At 40.3% G+C, this 20,556-nt stretch overlaps 1 protein-coding gene across 1 annotated transcript in view; it reads right to left on the reverse strand.

Annotated features, from left to right (window-relative positions):
- Positions 1-20,556, reverse strand: part of IFT122 (intraflagellar transport 122) — a 2,412,356-nt gene that overhangs the window by 545,039 nt on the left and 1,846,761 nt on the right. Inside the window, exon 23 of the mRNA XM_044078630.1 lies at positions 4,801-4,901. Coding sequence (XP_043934565.1) covers positions 4,801-4,901 — 101 coding nt within the window. The remainder of the gene's footprint in view (positions 1-4,800; positions 4,902-20,556) is intronic.

The following is a 20,556-nucleotide window of genomic DNA, read 5'->3' on the forward strand; positions in this document are numbered from 1 at the left end:
CCTCTAAAAGAACTTATCTCTCAGTAACTCATGGTGTCAGGACCATGGACTAAAGTTAAATGCAAATAAATGCAGTACTATATTCTTTGTGAAGCAGATGCACACCTACATCTATCACATAAATAACACACTCATCAAACTAGATAGTGTCAGCACAGATCTGGGAAAATACAAAGACAATTGTTCACAGTTCTTCTTAGGTGCCAAGGGAAAATGAAAGTGAATAAGGAAGCTTCAAGACTACCTTCTACAGAATATTAGAATTGGTCTTTGGCAAAACTCTATTTATTTGGAAATAGGGAAAGAGTTCTCAGATCTTTCCTGCAGATGGAATAGCAATCAGAAAGAGGGCCTTTCAGGAAAAATCTGAATACCACAACATGCAGTCAGAAAAGAAGGAAGTGAATGCCTCAGTCGCAAATTTACATAACAAGGGAAGTTGGAATTTTAATGAAAATGTCAGATAATTCCTCATAAAACTGTTTTATTAACCTATAAGGATCCCAAAGTCTACCTCCTAAGTTTACAGATGCCAAGTACGATCATGAAATGCATACTAATAGTTCCATAAAACAGACCTAAGTAGCCATCCTCTTGGAACAGGGCAGAGAGACCCTACAATACTGGTGACCCAGGATCTACTAATGACCTGGGAAGCTAAAGGTCCAGTTGGTGTGGAAGGGTAGACTTGAGCAGCTGATGGCAGGCTTGCCTAATACGGGTGGTCAGTTTGGCTTTTTGCAGCACTGCACTGCTCTATGTCAGAGGCTGGACAGCAGCATTACTGTCGCAAAGTGTGTGTGTGTGTGTGCGTGTGCGTGTGCGTGTGTGTGTGTGTGTGTGTGTGTGTGTGTGTGTGTGTGTGTGTGTGTGTGTGTGTGTGTGTGTGTGTGTGTCTGTGTGCAAGAGAAGAGGATGTCAACAAGCCATGAATGGAAGCATCATGGGCAAGAGTTTGTATCATTGCACACCCTTCCCCTAGGTGAAATCTAAGGCATATAAAAAAACCTCTGCAGTTAGGAGCAAAGTATGCAGGGCCAAAAGCCCTGAACTCCTTTCTCTCCCCAAAATGATGACCAGCATCATCATTCCCCAAGAGGAAGGAAACCAGTCAGTCCTACAGGGGAACTGGGAGGGGGGGTGCGGGGTGGGCAGGTATCCTAGCTGGGGGCAGGAGTCAAAACAAATAAGTCAGACCAAGGTCAGGAAAGTATACGAAGTATGCTAATCACCCATGAATGAAAGCAGTGGCCATGCCCAGATCCTACACTAGAAAGAGAAACATTTTCTTTTAGCATTAGAACCTGAGTGGATAGAATATTCAAAAAAATACCTTCAAACTGTTAACACTTCATCCTGCCCAGCCGAGACCAAGGGCGATAAATGCGTCTGATGTAGGAAGAAGCAAGCAAGCAAGCACTGATGTTGTGAATGAATCCCTGACACCCGACCAAATGAGAGAGAATGGTTCTCTGACTCCAGTGGTCCCAAAAACATGGAAAGAGGTTCTCAGATGCCAGCAAGAGATGAGCAAGAGATGTCTACATCACTTTTTCTAACCTAGCTATTGCAATGAGGCTCAGAAGCAGTCAGAAGATAAGGAGATATGTAGGCAAATAGATCATTCCATTAAAAGGAAAATAATTCCACTGTACACCTTTTCTTATTGTGTTGGGAGAGACTTGCATTTTCCTCTTCATCATCTACCTTCGGTAGAAACTAATGACTAAAGTAGCTGAATCTTCTGGCTGCATCCTGACATTCACAGACAAATTAGGTCACCACCTCACTGCGTCTCTGAGGAAGTTTGCTACTTATCAGTGAAATATGATGAAACAATACCATATTCCAGACTGCAACTACTTGCTTGCAAATAGATCAACAGCTTGCCTGTTAATTTTGATGCCACACAACCACCACCATGTTGTGCAAACTAATAAGAAAAGGTTTTGAAGATAACCAAGAAAAGACAGCATGAAAAAAATCTTCTCCAAAACTGTTATATTTAATTTCTCTCCAAATGGTTCCTGCAAACCTGGGTGGATTCAGATGAGTGTAGCACCACCATTTTTTCAAGGATTCATTCATGATTAGAATCTACCTCAAATTTTTGAAGAAGGAAAAAGAAGGACAATTTAAGGTTTGGTGAAAGAATCCACTAAGGTAGGGATTTAAAGCTAAAAATAGATCTAACAAGTCATAGTCACTCTAATGCTAAAAGAAAATGTTTCTCATTCTAGTGTAGGATCTGGGCATGGCCACTACTTTCATTCATGAGTGACTAACATACCTTATATATACCTTCCTGACCTAGGTCTAACTTATTTGTTTAAACTCCTGCCCCCAGGCAGGATTTATTTATTTATTTTAATTATTTTGTATTTTGTCTTTGACAACCTTGATTGTAACCCGTATTAATCTGTACTACGCTATTTGATTGTAATTATTTATTTTTTGTTATTGTAAAAAATGTATTCTAACTTATCTTGTATTTTGTATATCTGTGGAACATTTCTCCTTGGGCCTCCACTGAAAAAGGGCTTTTGGACTATTGGACTATGGACTATTTCGGTCAACAAATGTGAAATAAACAAAGAAAAGAAAATTAAGTCCAGTTTAAGGTTTGGTGAAAGAATCCACTAAGGTAGGGATTTAAAGCCAAGAGAAGATCTTACAAGTCATAATCACTCTTTACTTTCAAAATAATTCTTCTGCTTATTAAAGTAAATTTCTACTAAAATAATATTGTGATCTTTACAGGCATCTCTCATATTATGATAGTTGAGACTAGATTTATATCTGCAACAACAGTTAAATGTTTCAAACATAGACTTGGGTTGCTGACAGGCTGATAAAGTAAATTAAGATGTATGGAATGTCCTGTCATAGCTCCAAGTGCCGGAAAAAGACTATCTCACTGAAGTACTAATGATACAAGAGTGACACCTACTGGAGGCCAGAATGTTTAAGTTCCTCATCAGGACTTGCACTGAAGTGGCATCACTGTATCATCAGCCTCCTAGCTAGAAGACAAGGCTCTTAGCAGTACCTCCAGGTGATGCTGCACCAACTGGCCTAATCTTCCATTAAAAACTTCACCTATCTCCTCATGGTATTACTGTATACTAAGCTATTCATTAAACGACTTGTACTCTGATGGATTCAACTTTACATCCCCACATACGACAAGTGGTCCAAGCAGCAGAAGAAATGGGATAGGTAACAGCAAATGGCCTTCAAACTGTTGCAAGTTCAGACATTACAATGGATTAGAAAGGGCAGCAAAAGGTATACACTTATCAACTGCATATCAACACTTCCACTTCTCCTACTCAAAATGAGATTCCTCTCTTCTCTGCTGTGCATCAAGATCTAGCTTTAAATTTACTAGATGGTTGGCCTTTTTTTTCACCTTCTCTAACAACCACATCCACCTTCAACAAATAACTCAAGAAGACTTCATCTCCACTGACAATTGGCTCAGAAATGCTCAACTCCTACTTAACCCCGAGAAAATTAAATTACTACTAATCTTCCTTAAAAATTTAAACCAAAAGAAACCCAATTGCACAATCACCCCTCTAGATAACATAAAATTGAGTCTTTCATAAAATTACTCAGCCTATTGACTACAACCTTAAATTTGATCTTCACATCCTTAATGCCATTAAAAAGACGCATCAAAAACTAGGGATGCTGTACAGAAATAAACTATCTCACCAACTCTACCAAGGTTTTTCTAACCACTACTTTCTTACTTACCACTCTTCTCTACTGTACATCCATATTTACTAACCTCCCAAAACCCATAAAGACTAAACTGGAAAAATGTTACAATAAAGATGCACGATTTCCTGCCAATAAAGCCCCTTCTAGCCATCTCTAATCACTATTCTGCCATCAAGGAACTTAACTGGCTAGAATTATACCATCATCTTCTCTAAACCCAAATATTCATAGGTTCATAGATAAGCACTAGGCTAACTGCCCTTGGGGGCTATTTTAAGCCTAGCCAATTACCCCATGTGAAAATCAAACCCTGCACCTTATGTCTGTAAGGTAAACACCTTAACCATCATGCCAACCTCCCACTCAATAGCCTATAAACTTATAAACAAACCACCTGGCTGTCCTGTTCTTAGCTTTCTCAAAACCACCTTCCCTGGCATCTATTCCATCCATAAGCCATGTAATGCTGGTGGCCACTGCCTTTACTCTCACTGTGTGGCAAACATTTGGAACTCAGTCCCATTTACTACTAGGTCCTTACCTAATATTCTAATGTTCAAGTTCTTCAAAACTCATGGCTCTGCTCCACTTGCACACTGGACTAATAATTCACTTCTCGATCCAAACTGTTTTTGCCTCATCTCTATTCTTCCTTACTTTTCCTTCTCAACTCAGCCTGCTTCATCAAGAACATATGTCAGTATACTCTTCTATTTAAATCAAACTTACTTTTTACAATATTTTCTCTATCCCTCCTCTGTCCCTCTACCTTTATTAATCATTTACCCTTTCCTCTTACTCTACTCCGGTCCTCATAACTCACTTCTATCTTTTGCTTAATGCAGCACACCTAGCATTCTCAACCTTACACAGTGTAAATTCCATGCCACTACTGACTATTGTCATTTGTTTATATAAAAATGTCTGCATTAATTTTGTTTATGCAACTTGGAACTTTTCTCCTCAGATTTCCACTGAAAAAGGATTTTTACCCAGTAGTACTTTCCTGGTTAAGAAATGTCAATAAATAAATGATTAAAATAAAATAAACAAACTGTATTTAAAGGATACACTTTGGAGATTCCCAGTGGAGTGTCTTTGGTCAAGTTATGCAACAAAAACCTGGAGATGTTAAAAAGAGTTTCTGGCAGATGTGAGCTGAAGGGTTCATCCTAGGTCAGAAAGAAAAACAGATCAAAACAGGTATTATGAAATGCGTATCATATTAATATTTACTAACATATTCTGAAGAATGCATTTCTGACTGTCACTTAGTCATGAGTACTGCTGCTTAGCATCTACTGTTACATGATAAAAGTATGACCACAATGTTTTAATTCCACCTCCAGTTATTTGCATTTTATCAGTATTTTTTTCCTCTGTTCAAATGTGGATGATACACACATGTAGCCGTGATTTAAGCCAACTGCCCTGCAAGCACAAGATACAAGTTGTTAATTTTCCTGCTGCTAGCATACTTAGTAATCTGTCTTTAAAGCAGCATCTGAATTTTAATGAAACTACAGAAATATTCACTAAATGCATCAGATATTCAATAACAGACAAACAAAATGACCTTCTTTGCCTCCATAGCATTATGATCTGCTATCACTTTTTACCCACAATAAAATAAAAGTACTTGTTCATACATGAAAAGGCACAACAGGCTGCTGCAGACTCCAAGAACCCAAGATGGGAGTATTACACCTGCTGCGGAAGCAAAGTATTTTGTGAATTCAACTTATTCAGACTGTGCAACTAAACTATTTCTCATCTAGCCATCATGAAACACATGACGTCTGGCAACACTGTTGTTTTACCCTTTTGTTTGAAATATTGGCTAAGGCCATTGTGTACTACAGTAGATATCTCAGCAGCATACATTAAACAGTAAAATGCCTTATAACAATTAAAACAATTTTAAACGGTTTTAAGTTAAAGATTTTATATATATACACATATATATATATATATATATATATATATATATATATATATATTTTTTTTTTTTTGTCTCAATAAGTATATATCTATCTCTATTACTATCTATATATGTATATATATATATATATATATATATATATATATATATATATATATATATATAGTCTCTCTTTATGTGTATATATACAAATATACACACACACATACATATACATATACATATATATATATATATATATAATACATATGCATCTATATATTGCACCTCTTTTCTCTCTCTCTCTCTCTCTCTCTCTCTATATATATATATATATATATAGAGAGAGAGAGATATCTATATATCAAAAGGCAACTGACCAAACATAACTTTTGATCACGAGCCTATTAAAATCTAATGCAAAAAAAGTAAAACTTTTGTTTTCAGGACAGCAAGCCCACTTGCAGCACTCCCATACCCTTCTGCTAGTATACCAACTAATCTACTAACTGTAAGATCAAAGTACACTGGGGAAAGGGCAAATTCCCCAATCCCCTCTGTACTGCAACCTTGCAGAGCAAAAAAAAGCTGACAAGTTCGATCAGCTGATTTTTGAACAGCTATACTGGCTTTTTTCCATTCAACAAGGGGAACTTTTGACCAACTGTCTGTAACCCATATATATGTGTGTGTTTATATATATATATATATATATATATATATATATATATATACACACACACACATATATATATATATATATATATATATATATATATATATACATACAGAGAGAGAGAGAGAAAGGGGGTGGGATAGGGGAAATCACTATACAGTTTGAAAGAAATACACTGAATAAAATTACATCACTTCACATTAATTCTGTGAAAAACAATTTTAATGCGCTATATCAGTCACATAATAGCTTCAATTTTGTCATTTAGCAACATGCAGGCAGAATATAATAATCTCATCTGCTAAGTGGGTATCTTCCAAGGTGGGTGGGTTTTTGCTCATTCATCTAAGGTGGCGCATTTGTGTACTTGTTGTTTGAGGTATCAAATTTTAAATTCTGGAATGATATACAGTTACTCTCAGAGAGAAAGTTATGCATCTCAAAAGATGTTTCTCTTTGAAACATGTATAGTGACAATATGTCAATAACAGAGATAATTAAAATGTACTCCCACGGGCAATGAGTGTCATGTAACAGCCACAACGCAGAAAGGAAGATAAACAGGTCATTTGTGATATTCTAGAAGGAGCAGGATATGATGTAGGAAGGAATTTTCATACCATGCAACAAGAGAAGTATCAGATTCCCATGCTGCGGCAGCTGAAAGGGAATCTCACTGGGCATACAGAGTTCCATCAAGTGAACAGGATTATAGCTCCCTCAGCATTTCATACAGGGCTGCTACATATTTGTAAGACAGTATGGTTCATTGATGTGATGTACAGAGAAAGAATATAAAACTATGTACTGTTGAAGAATGCTACAAAAAGATGATAAAATATTTGAGATAATGTGGTTTTAATTCTAGAAATAAGGCAACATCTTACTTGCGGACTGGAACACTAGCAATTTAGTGTGGTACTGGAAGGGAAGTATTAGGTAATAAAGTAGTTTCCCTGACATGTTTTAATTCCACATCATATGTTCAGCTTTCCAGGTGTATAAAGTATAACTGAGGGATGGAAGAATGAAACTGAAAGATAGAAAAACAAATGAATAATCTGAATTTCAAGTGTACATGAGAATAAAAATAATTTAAGGGGAAGCAGAATGATATTCATGTAGGAGATGTTGCAAAGATAGTAGGAACTGTACAAGTTGAATGTTAGAACCTCTGTGAAAGTCACACTAGGAAACAGAGATTAGACAGATGGAAAGGGTGGAGCATGCAGGTCTTAACAGACAGCTAAATTGATAAGGTTTCTCCAAATTAAGCATCTATGTCAGGAAAGGTCTAATCTGCATCTGCACATTATTTACAAAGATAGAATAACACAGGACCTCAAGCACTACCTCAAGAAGTTCACATGTAAATCAGTTAATTTCTTGATATCCAATTAGATTAGCCCGGTCAACAAATGTAAAATAAATAAAATAATAAATAAAATAATACAGAAAGAGGAACCTGAGAGTGCAAGTATGTAAGTAAACTGTGTGGCACTCAAATTTTGTTCATAAGGTAGAAAAGAGGGTACTATTCTACTGAACCTTTTAAAACAACTCAGATGTGGAAAGTCAAATTCCTTTTCACCTGAGCAATGGAGAGGTTGCAATTCTGAATGAGCCTTAACTGAGAAACTCAAAGTCATGAACTGAACTGAAAAGCCGATATACATATCTTGAAAACTGCAATTAGTACTCAGGAAGTGGAAACAGCAAAATTGTTCAGCACAAATTCAGCATCACAGTGATAATCTGCAATATCTTACTGTTAAACTCACATTTGTATTTAAATTTAAAACAATATATATGCTTTATCTGCTTTCTAGAGCTCATCAACATTTCGGCAAGCATTATCAATAGCATTTTCTTCAATCCAGACCTGAGCTATAATAAGATATAGAGCAACAACTTCCTAGATATTTACTTTTGATAATATGAACATTTTATGACAATCATGTATATTTGTATAAAGTAAAAAAATACAAACAATATCCCTATAGCTGTAACAGTTACAGTGCAAGCTAAAGTGGCAAATTTATCAAACTCAATGTCAGCTTTTGTGGGATGCAGAAAGGGGACCGAACAGAACACCATCCAAAAGGGTAATTTAAGATTTTTCTCTCAACTCGTAGTTATATAAGTAAAACTTACCATAACAGTAGACACTGGAATAGATTACTGTTGCAGTAGTCTAAGCTGTATAGGTTGTATTGTAGGTTCATAGGTAAATACTACAATATCAGTTTGTGGACTAGTCCATGTCTAGCCAATAACATGAGGTCAGAATCAAACTCTCTACCTTATACCCATGAAGTAAAGACATTGAACATCATTCCAAGGATATGACACTTATTCAGATTCCAAAGTTTTCAGGCATCTTCCACACACCCTAAATTCTGAACAGCTCATGCAGAGCAGTAAAAATCAGTGGGTCAAGGAGCCAAACCTTCAGTTTTCTTTTCTTGGAGTAAGAGAAGCTACATCATTGCTAGTTAGGTATATGCTAGGAAAATAAAAATAAAAGCATCCATAGCCTGGCATGAAATGCAATAAAAAGAAGGGGATGAAGGGAGGGTGTTCCTACTGCAGTAGTGATCTATTCAAATATCTACTGTCATGCTACATTTTACTCATACAGTTGTACTATATTCATCATTAGTAGTCTATTCTATATGGGTAAATTACCAGTGTTTGGAAAGAAAGAGAGGGTGGAAAAAGGATCCATGTCCAGGAGCCCCAAAAGAACAGTTTTAGCAAAACCTGCTCCAGATCTAGAGAAAAGAATCTAACGTGTGTGCTTTGTAAACGTCTGTAAAGGTGACCAAAATGCTGCCTCTAGTGTACTTCAAGAGGTCACTCCTTTCAAAAAAGTCAGAGAAGAAGCCATGACTCTGGTAGAGCACCCCTTGCCCTTGCCTGTAAGTGGCCTGTTATGGCAAAAACAGCAAAAAAGCAATAGCATGAGGTAACCATTTTGAAATTGTTTGTTTAATACTGACTATCTCTTCTTACGTTTATAAGAAATAAACAGTAGTTCAGAACTCGTGAAAATTTTAGTCCTGTCAATGTAGTATCTAAGTTGCCTATAAAATATGCAAGTATGTAAAATTCATTCTCCCTTATTGTTTTTTTTTCAAAATGGAAAGGAAACAGGGAGATGAGTAGCTTGGCTCACAGTAAATTCTGAAATCACTCTAGGCATAAATGAAAGCTTTGTCCTCAAAGTTACCCTATCTTTGTGAAAAATTAGATAAGACTCACCATAAGAGATTGCAGCTCAGATACTCTTCTAGCAGAAGTCAGAGTCCTCATATGAAGTCTGGTCAAAGAAAATGTGATAACTGTAGAGGCCATATAATCTAGAATGCTGAGATATTCTCTGGCAAATGGAGAATATCAGAAATTGCTCCTTGTAAAATAAGAAGTTATGTACTCACCATAACGTTCCATGTTTGTTGTCCATCTCGCCTATATTCTTGCTTGTTGGTTTTGGAACTAAGCATCGGTTCCAACTCGGCCTAATACAAACGTTTGAGAGCTTCCACTGGCTCAATGCTAACCCCTATCCCATGATGCTTAGGGAAGAATACTCAGATCTTGTTTGTAAGCGAAAGCAATACTATTTATACATATTTATAAACATAGCCTGTCTAGCTGAAGAAGAAGAAGGAAAACAGAGACTCCAAAAAAAAAAACAACTGCATTTATATCCATACATACACACACACATACATATATATATATATATATATATATATATATATATATATATATATATATATATATATCTTTAAGATTATCCGCCCGATCCTCCAGGAGTGAAGGAGGGTGGAACGCAAGAATATAGGTGAGATGAACGACAAACGTGGAAGGTTATGGTGAGTACATAACTTCTTAATGTTATGTTGTCCTATCTCGCATTCATTCTTGCTGGTTAGGACAGCGTCCCTAGCATCTTCATCCCTGGGTGGCTCAGGAAAAAAGACTCTTCAGTACAATGGATCCAAAGGAAGACCTGTTCCAAGAGGCCACGTCTACTTTGTAAAGCGTGATAAAGGTATGAGGTCTCGGCCAAGTGGCAACCGCAAAGATAGAGTCCATAGGAAGATTAGCTTGAAAGGCCAGTAAATTTGCAACTGCTCTTGTGGAATGGCCTCTCACTTTGCCAGGTAACGTTCTGTTATTATAGTTGTAAGAAAAAGAAATGCAGCCTGTAAGCCATTTTGACAGTTACTTTAGAAACCAGTAATCCTTTCATCTTATCTGAAAAGGAAAGATCTGGTCTGACTTCCTGAACTGTTTGGTCCTATTCAAATAGAAGGGTAGCTGTCTGTGTACATCTAGTTGATGTAATTTATATTCTGCCTTGTTGCTATAGTTGGGAAAGAACACTGGCAACTCAACACATTGATTTAAATTATTATCTGAACAAACTTTTGGTAAAAAAGAGGGATTAGTTCTTAACAATACTCTGTCTTTGTGGAAAACTAAATAAGGATGGCATATAGAGAGGGCTTGGAGTTCTGACACCTGTCTGGCAGAGGTAATGGCTACCAACAAAAGAGTTTTCCATGACAAAAATTTTTCATCACAAGATGAAGCTGGCTCGAAGGGTGGCAAAATCAAGGCAGATAAAACAAAATTTAGGTCCCAAATGGGTGGAGGTCTCTGATTGGGTTCTCAGCAGAAAAGTACCTTTCAAAAAGGCCTTGCAGTTTATGGGACATGATAGACATTCCCATTTCCCCAATATGGAAACTAGATATGGCAGCTAGTTGTACTCTGATGGTAGCTGCTGCTGCCCCTCATCAAAGAGCTTGGAGAGAAATTCTAGAACTGCTGTGATAGGAGCTGTAAAGGGATCTATATTGTGCTTAATGGCCCAGTATGAAAATCTTTTCCATTTACTGTAATACAGTTTTCCGGTAGAAGTTTTGTGGGAAGAGATCAAGATATCTTTAACTGCAGAGGAGAAATCAAAACACTTGGCTATATGTGGAATTGGAGCAGCCATGCTGTCAACTTGAGGGTTTGGATGGATGGATGGAACACTCCCGATAAGTGGGTCAAAAGGTCTGGAACTGGGTCCAGAATCCACGGCTCCTCCAGAAGATGGACCCAGAGGAAGAGGAATCAAATTTGTCGAGGCCAGTAAGGTGCAATGTGTATCATAGTGCTGTTCAACGTGCTGACTTTAAGAAGTACTTTAGGTATTAAGGGGAAGGGTGGAAAGGCATAAAGAAGTCCTGGGGGCCAATCATGTACGAGTCCATCCCTTGGTGACTTCCCCGGGGGGGGGGGGTGAGGGCAAAGTAGCTGCTGCATTTGGCATTCATGGAAGATCTCTTCCGCAACTTCTTGTTTCAGGGACCACTCATGAGGCAACAGAATTGCTCTGCTGAGTTTGTCCGCTATCACATTGGATTTGCCTGGGATGTGCATTGCTATCAGTAAACAGTGAGAAGCGGCATCCCATTGCCATACCCGTTGTGCCTCTTGGCATACGAGATACAATCTGGTTCCTCCCTGTTTATGTACCACACTACTGACATATTGTCTGTTTGAATTGCAATAGTTCCTATCGGAAGAGAGTCCTGGAATGCCTGCAATGCATACAGCACTGCTCTCATCTCTAGGACATTGATATGCAAGTGTTTTTCGTGCTCTTGCCATAAGCCTTGAACAGTCATTCCCAGATACTGCCCCCCCACCCGATCTGGGAAGTATCCGTGGTCAGTACATCAGTCGGTTGTAAGAATAGAAATGGGTGTCCCAAGGACAACTGGTTCATTTGAAGCCACCAGAGAAGATCCTTCTTGCATGAATCTGTAATAATTATCTGATGTAACAGAGGTAGATCTTGTATGCACCATTAGGCAAAGAGTAACCATTGGAGGACCCTCATGTGCAGACACGCTAGAGGAACTAGAAGAATTGCCACTGCCATGGTACCTAGAAAGTGCAACACAGACCTCTCGCCTGTACCTTTCTTCTTGACATCAAGGTCCTGATTTGACGGTGTAGGGACTGAATTCTCTCGGGGTAAGTTTTGCCACCATTTCCTTTGAATCCAACTCTGCACCTAAGTAATATGCTGTGAAGGCGACAAGGCAGATTTTTTGAAATTTATTGTAATGCCTAGCGTGGAACAAAGAAGCATTGTTTCGTCCCTCGCTTGTAGTAGTAGAAGCTTGGTGGTGGCGGTCAGGAGCCAGTCATCTAGATATGGAAACACATGGAATCCTAGATGTCTCAAGTGAGCCATAACCACTGCCATGCATTTGGGGAACACTCTGGGGGCTGTAGTGAGTCCAAAGGGCAGGGCTTGAAACTGGTAATGACTGGCTCCCAGCTGAAAGCGTGTTTCCTGGATCACCTGTCCATCTTTATATGGTAGTATGCATCCTGGAGATCTATTGAGCACATCCAATTGTCTTTCCCAAGAAAAGGGAATATAGACCATCCGGAACTTTGATTTTTTTACAGACTCATTCAATCTGATGAGATCAAAAATGGACCTCCAGTCACCTGCCTTTTTTGGAACTAAAAAGAACCTTGAGTAAGTTCAGGATCCAATTTGGTCTGCGGGGACCTCTTGGATGACCCTTTTTTTCTAGCAACTTTTGTATCTCTGATGTTGCCTTGTCCCTCTGACCCGATGGAATGTCTGGAATGGACTGATTTATGGGGGGGGGGGGGGGTTGGGGTGGAAAAGGGAATGTAATAAACTCTTGACATGATTGTCTGTACCCATTTGTTTTGAGTGATTTCCAGACTAGCATTTGTTTACAGTGAAAAGCGTCCCCCGACTGCCTACAGAGAAGAGCAGGCGGGCCTCCTTTCAGGAATGCTGGAAGGGCCTGCAAAGAACGTATCTCTGTCGCCCTGATTCTGTGGACCCCCTCTGTCACGAGGTCGGCGTCTTCCATTGTTACTTCCCCCTCTGCCCCTGGGGGAAGTTTCAACATGTTTGTTGGAAAAACCTTTTTGGGATTTGCAGAACCACATTTTCACACCTTTCTCACCTTTGGTCCGAAAAGGGATGAACCATCAAAGGGGGTACTGGTGAAGGAGGACTTGAAGCATTCAGCAAAATTGCATAAACGCATCCAGGAATGTCTCCTCAAGGAAATTCCTGTAGTTGCTGCCCTGGTCGCTCTATCTGCTGCATATGAAATCAGTCGCATGGAGGAGTTAACCACTGAGTTAAGGATGTAGAGCTGACAGGAAACTTTATTTGCAATCCCCGAAGCTACAGTAGGTTCATAGGTAGGTACTAGGCTATTGGCCCTAGGGCCTATATAAGCCTAGCCAAAGGTACCCTGGCTTTCGCCACCCAAGAAAATTATTTTCCTGTGCCACTGTCGAACAGAGCCATAGAAGTGATCCCCGGGGTGAATTTCCTATCTCCCATCCAATCATCAAGATTTTTCTTGTAGAGTGCTAATGAGGAGCTTTGTTTGATATAGATAGGTAGTTTGTTCCAGAGTATGGGAAGTCTCTGGGACAGGAATCTATCCCTCCAGCATGTTCTGTTTATTGTGGTGACAAGGTTTTGGTCCCTAGAGCGTGTAGCTCATAGGGATTGGGATTTCTTTAAGTGGAGCATGTCTAAAAGCTCTGGGTTTGACATAGCTTTGTGTGTTAGGCAGAGATAGTGTCTGAGTAAGCGACATGCAACGGAGTAAAACTGCAGTTTTTTTAGATGGTCTGCATAGGGCATCTGTTTGAGGCCGGTAATCCTCTTTGTGAGGTATTTCTGTGGCCTTTCCAGTTGTTGCAGATGTCTTGTGAGGTACATACCAAAAGGGGCATTGTACTCTATAATGGGTCTAATGAGTGACGAGTAGAGGGGAACAATGACCTCTTTTTTCCTGGATGAGAAACCTTTTGTGATGAGGTGTGCCACATAGAAGGATTTCCTGACTACTGTGGCGATGTGATTATCAAAGGAGAGACTAGACTACTGTCCACCTGTGTCCCAAAGTCTCTTATCACACTTTCGGTGTTAAGTAGACTACCACCTATGTGGTAGTTCATGGGTACTGAGTTTTTACCAAAAGGAATGACAATGCACTTTTTGGCATTGAGCTTGAAGCCATGGCTTTGACACCAGGCATCTGTCTCAGCAAGGCCCTTTTGTAGGATGTCCACATCTTTTGGAGTTATGATTATGGCTCCTAGTTTGCAGTCATCTGCGAACTTCGTTAGCCAAAGACCTTCTGTGTTGGCCTAAACTTCAGAGAAGTAGATACCAAACAGGAGAGGACCCAGGACTGAACCCTGCGGTACTCCACTTGTCACTGGTCTGAAGTTGGATTTGGAGTCTGCTACTTTCACAGTGTGGGTTCTGTCAGTGTGCCAGTTGGCAACCCATCTTGTGACATAGGGATTTATACCTAGTTTAGTGAGTTTATCTATAAATCCAGAGTGGGGGATGGTGTCGAAAGCCTTGGCGAGATCTAGATAGGCTGTGTGAACCACCTTATCCTCATCTACGGCTTTGGTGACTGCTTCAAAGAAGTCTATCAGGTTTAGGAGACATGATCTGCCTTTTACAAACCCGAACTGGGTGGGGTCCTGAGTTTGGAGATTACCAGTGTCATTGTTTATAAGTTCCATGATGATACGCTCCATAGCCTTACAGACCAGGCTCGTTAGGCTAATGGGGCGGTAGTTTCCGGGGTCTGTGGTGGCTCTCCCTTTGTGGAGTGGGATAACTCTCACTGTGCGCCATTCAGTGGGCACATAGCCTGAGGTGAGGCTATGATTGAACATGGTACTTAGGTGGGGTGCCAGTTCGTTCTGTAGTTCATGTAGAACACAGCCTGGGATGTCGTCAGGTCCCATGGATGCTGTGTTCTTGGCTTTGGATAGTGTGTTTTTTACCTGTGCAGCCGTGATTACAGGAACTTTGCATTCTTCTGGTATAGAGATGGGCCCTTTAGGGGTTGACAGAGGGGTAAAGTTAGCACTGAACCTATCTGCCAGGATGTTGGCAATATCCGTTGGTTCTGTATATTTAGTGCCATTGTGCTGTAACTCAGAGCAGATCTGAGTGTTGCCATTGAGATTCTTGACATAGCTATAGAATGCTTTGTCGTTGTCTTTAGAGTAAGTGGCGATTTTGTTTTCATAACCAGCTTTGGAGGATTTTATGAGGGATCTCAGCTTCTTACTGAAGCTGACCAGGGAGTTTCTCCAATCATGGGATTTTACTTTTTTTGCAACAGTTTTCTTCTTCTGTTGTAGAGTTTGTTTATGGCAGGGGACCACCAGATTGGCTTCCTTTTTTTTGAGGATAGCATCTTGGTTCTGTTAGGGATTGCACGATCCATGCACTCATGTAAGTGCTTATAAAGTGCATTTGTGTAGGATTCAGCAGTCATACCTCTATTGTCCGTCAGCATGGGTGTCGTGAAGTTTGCCACTTCTGTCTTAAGAAGTGTGAAGTTGGCTTTGGAGAAATTTTTTACTGTGGTTTCCCTAATGGGGGGTGGGGGAGGGATGTGGATGTCTAGGGTGATTAGCTTATGGTCGGATGTGACCAACGAGGAATTGACCTCTGGTGTGGAGCACCGGTTGCCCATGTTGATAATAACCAGGTCTAGGATATTGCTGCCCCTGGTGGGGGTGTGGATAAGTTGATCCATGGCATTGGAATTTATGAATTCCAGAAAACATTGAGCACAAGAGTTGGTACATGAGTAGTTTTCCCAGTTAATGGTAGGGTAGTACCATGAAGAGCATCTCCCAGCTCTTTTAGGAGATCTCTTTGAAGTCTTGTAAAATGGGTCAAATAATTCATTGACCACAGGGTAAAGGCCACTGAGGAAAAAGCACGCGTTCCATATCAGTCCATAGTGTGTGACTCTTTATTTGGTGGATGGACAGATGAGGAGGTCTCTGACAACTCCTTTTTGGTGGCCGCTGCCACCACCATCGCATCTACCAGGACACCTTTGGTCATAAATTCCTATTCTGAAGGCGCTATAATGAATTTATTGGGCCTCTGCAGAACAGGCTCCACTGTATCTGGAGAAGTCCAGGCCTTACGAAATATTACATTCATAAGTTGGTCATAGGGGGGAGACACCCAGGAGGTGGAAGGGCGAGACCCAAAAGCCTCAAGGTATACCAACTCGTACTCTGAAGGGTTGGTGGGCTTCCAGCCACCCCTCTGTCTCAAAAATGTCAGCAAAGGAGGCATCCTCATAGGAGGACCATGGGGACCCTTCCCGAATCATCCAGATCGGTAGCTGAGGTGACAGACTCCAGGGAGGCTATGTGCTTCCTCTTGCACAATCTCTTTCGAGGGGATTTCTCAGAGGGGTAACTCTGGTGAAGTTTTGGAAGAGATGATGCTACCTGCAAGGGCTTCCTGGGGCTCTACGCTTGGGGGGAGAAAGTGATGACAAGAGCAATGCTGGAGCCTGGGAGGGAAGAGAACCTGAGCCAGAGAGAGTAACTCTCTCCATCAGCTCAAAAGCCCCCCTGCCCCAAAGAAGTCCTCTGTTCCGAAGAGACAGGGGAACGATTCAGAGGCAGAGCAGGTGGCTCTGAATCTGATGTAGGAGCGGAGCTCAACCTCGCGGAGGCACCGAGGGGTAGAGTCAGATCGGACAACTGTCTCAGTCAACTCCCCTCCCTAGACCTGATGGATGAACGTCAGCTCCTAGCCTCCTCGACATCCGATGGAACCGAGAAAGTCAGAGCAGATGTTGGAACCAACGAACCTAATGGAGGTCTCGGTTCCAATGCCTACACTACTATTGGACCCAAGATCTCTGGCTCTGAAACCATAGGTCAGGTTGGAGGAGGAATGGAGGATGGGGATGGTGCCTTGGATGGTTCAGATTCCTTTGGGGTTGGAGGCAATAAAATTTTTGCCAGAGCCGGTGTATGAAGCAGTCTCTTCACCAACCGCTCCATGTCATCATCAGATAAGCTCCTGGAGGAACAGGAGTATAACAAAGGAGATCTTGCCCTTTCCAAAATGGGTGATCTCAAAGTGGGAGTAAAGGGCTCCAGGATCGGAGATGGTCTCCTAGTCAGCAACTCTTTCGGCTCCGTGGTCGCAGATTGAGCTGAAGAGGTAGATTTAGATGTGTCGGAGCCAAGAGCCCTTGGTTCTGAAGCTACCACTTTTCTAGGTGGCTCTGAAGTCGGAGCCAAGACAGCAGGTCTTTTAGCCACTTTGTCATATTTTGAAGAAGAGGGAGATGATGATTTGGACCTCTGGGAAACCTCTAAAGCTTCTGAGAAGGGAACCTTCAATAAGCCCCCAATAATAAGCTTATTTTTATGCTCTTGCAGAACTCTGCTACTGAATCCATGACAAATGGTACATGGATCTTCCAAATGGATGGCACCAAGACAATAAACACAGCTAGTGTGCCCATCTGTAATCGACATCTTTTGACTACAAAGATCACATTTTTTGAACACAGACTGCCTAGGTTCTTTCTGCTCTTTAGACATGCCTAAGACCAAAAAGGGTGCTACTGATACCAACTATGATAAGAGCTTGTCCAAAACTAGAAGCCAAAACTTAACACTGCAACAAAAACGGCTTTAACCAACAGCAGCTATGAAATGTGTTTACAATTTAAACCAAAAACAGCTAGTCTGCTACCTACAAGAACACACCACAAACATAATTATGTATATCTAAATATTAACCACTACAAAAAGAAAACTATGAGGAGGAATCCTCTAACTAAAACAGATTCTCCTAAGCCAAGGGAAAAAACACGGGGAAAGGGGAGCAACCCTCTAAGTTAAACAGGTTGCTAAGAACCCTCTAACGTAAACAGGTTCCCAACAACAGGGAAAGTAGGCCTAACAAACAGATGAGGAAAACTTCACGAACTAACTAGCCAAAAAAAACGTACGAGAGCATTCACATACAACAGAAAAGGCACTAAAAGAGATTTCCTACAAGAAGTTAAGAAAATATTGACAGGAATATGATAAAAGAACTACTAAGCCAATGAGCCAGCCAGAAGATACCACGATTGCTTTAGCAGCAAACCAGATCTGAGTATTCTACCCTAAGCATCATGGGATAGGGGTTAGCCTCGAGCCAGTGAAAGCTCTCGAGCTTTTGTATTAGGCCGAGTTGGAACTGATGCTCAGTTCCAAACCCAAACCAGCAAGAATCACGGCGAGATAGGACAACATAACATCAGTACTTTATCCATAAGAAGAAAGGCCATCATGAGGGATGTATATAAAAAAACATCCCAGGAACATTATTCTGTGAGATGGAAGACAGAAGGCTTTTCTATGTTTATCTGAAAGTCAAAACTGCGAAAAATGTTCCTTGTCCAAGCCATAGATTCTAAACAAGTTGTAAAAGAACCTGCCAAAACAAAGTCATCCAAGTATGTGAAAACAAAAATGCCCTGCAACCTGCAATGTGCTATTACTGATGAAAGGCACTTTGTTAACACCCTTAGAGCAGTAAACAAACCAAAGAGTGTGTGTGTCTTTCAGCTTATCCCGGTTAGGGGTCGCCACAGCAGAACTTCAGTCCGCTAATGTTTGGTAGTGGATTTTTACATGCCAAGTTACCAGCCCTGACGCACAACCTTCAACGAAGGCACGCCCATTCACGTATGCCTCCACACAGAAGACGCTCTAGCTAAGAATCGAATGCAACAACGCTACCACAGCACCAATACGGCGGTATAGTAAGATAAATAATTCAAAAATGTAAACCAAATATAGACAAACTTAAAGTCTGAAATATTTGAGAATTGGAATGTGATAAGCATATTTTAAATTCAAAATTAAAAAAAAATGGGGAGGAGGAGGAGGAATGAGAGTTAACAGGACTGTAGAGACAGCATCCTGAATATTGTGACACTGATGTGCAAGTTTAGAAAAAAAAAAAGATCTATGATAGGTCTCCAGTTTCTTTCTTTCTTTTGTACCACAATGATTCTTGAATGAAATCCTGTCCCTGTTTGATCTGGGGAACAGGGTCTATGACCCCTTCAGACATTTGCTCCAGAATAGCAGGAAACAAGGAGGCTTGATTGGCTGGATGAGGAGGAATCCCCCGAAAATGAGGAAAGAACTCACACTGCCAGTTGTAGCCTTTTTGAATGATTCTCAAAACCCACGTCTGAAGTTATCTGGGGCCATGGAGGGAGGTGAACATCTTGACAATATTATTGAAATGCCAGGGTGGGAAGGGGGAAAACATTAAGGGGCATATAGACAGCCTCCATTTTAAGGTTGTCCTTGGTTTGGGGAGGATCATCCCTTCTTTTTTTTATCCTTCTTGACACTAGTTTGTGAATATTTGTTTGCTTGTACCTTGCAGAAACTGTTGATGCTGTTTCCTATAAAAGAATCCTGAAGTGGAAGGAAAGTCACTATTTAATTTTGGAATAGTGTGTTAAAAAATATGAGTAACCCTCTGAATTAATTTCCTTCTTTCATCAACACTTTTAATGACCCCAACAGAGGACAGGATTAATAAGGCCTGTTTATCCAGAGGAACATTCAGGATTTCAGTTTTTTTCTTTTTTTTAAATGTTTCATTTGATTTTAAAACAAAACAATCATTTATACAATTAACAATTTCATTAAACTAGAAAACAAGCAGAGCTAGGCCACCATGGAGAAACAATTATTGACTGACAAAACAGCATAAAAACAGTGCAGGCATATAAACAGGGAAAAGCACTTTCAACTCATAGAGCCTTCATCAGACCCTGCATTACTAACAGTACTCCTTCCCTTTAAAGCAAGAGAAGCCAATTAAAATTCATCTAGGAAGTCTCCGCCCTTTCATGAAATACTGCATTACTACCAGTGATCCTTCCCTTTGAAGCAAAAAGCAACCATTAAAATTAAAATTTAAATTGTTATAGGTTCATAGGTAGGTACTAGGCTATCAGACCAAGGGCCTAAGTAAGCCTAGCCAACAAGGTTCCCTAGCTTACGCCACCCAAGAAAGTTAATATCCTGTGCCCCTGTTGAGCAGAGCCACAGAAGTGATCCCCAGGGTGTATTTCCTATTTCCTATCCACTCATCAAGATTTTTCTTGAAGAGTGCTAATGAGGAACTTTGCTTGACATAGATGGTAGCTTGTTCGAGAGTATAGGAAGTCTCTGGGACAGGAATCTATCTTTCCAGCATGTCCTGTTTATTGTGTTGACAAGATTTAGGTCCCTAGAGTGTGTAGCTCAGAGGGATTGGGATTTCTTTAGG

The sequence above is a fragment of the Protopterus annectens genome, chromosome 7.part1 (assembly GCF_019279795.1).
Source record: "Protopterus annectens isolate FY-2018-M chromosome 7.part1, PAN1.0, whole genome shotgun sequence".
Lineage (NCBI taxonomy): Eukaryota > Metazoa > Chordata > Ceratodontiformes > Protopteridae > Protopterus > Protopterus annectens.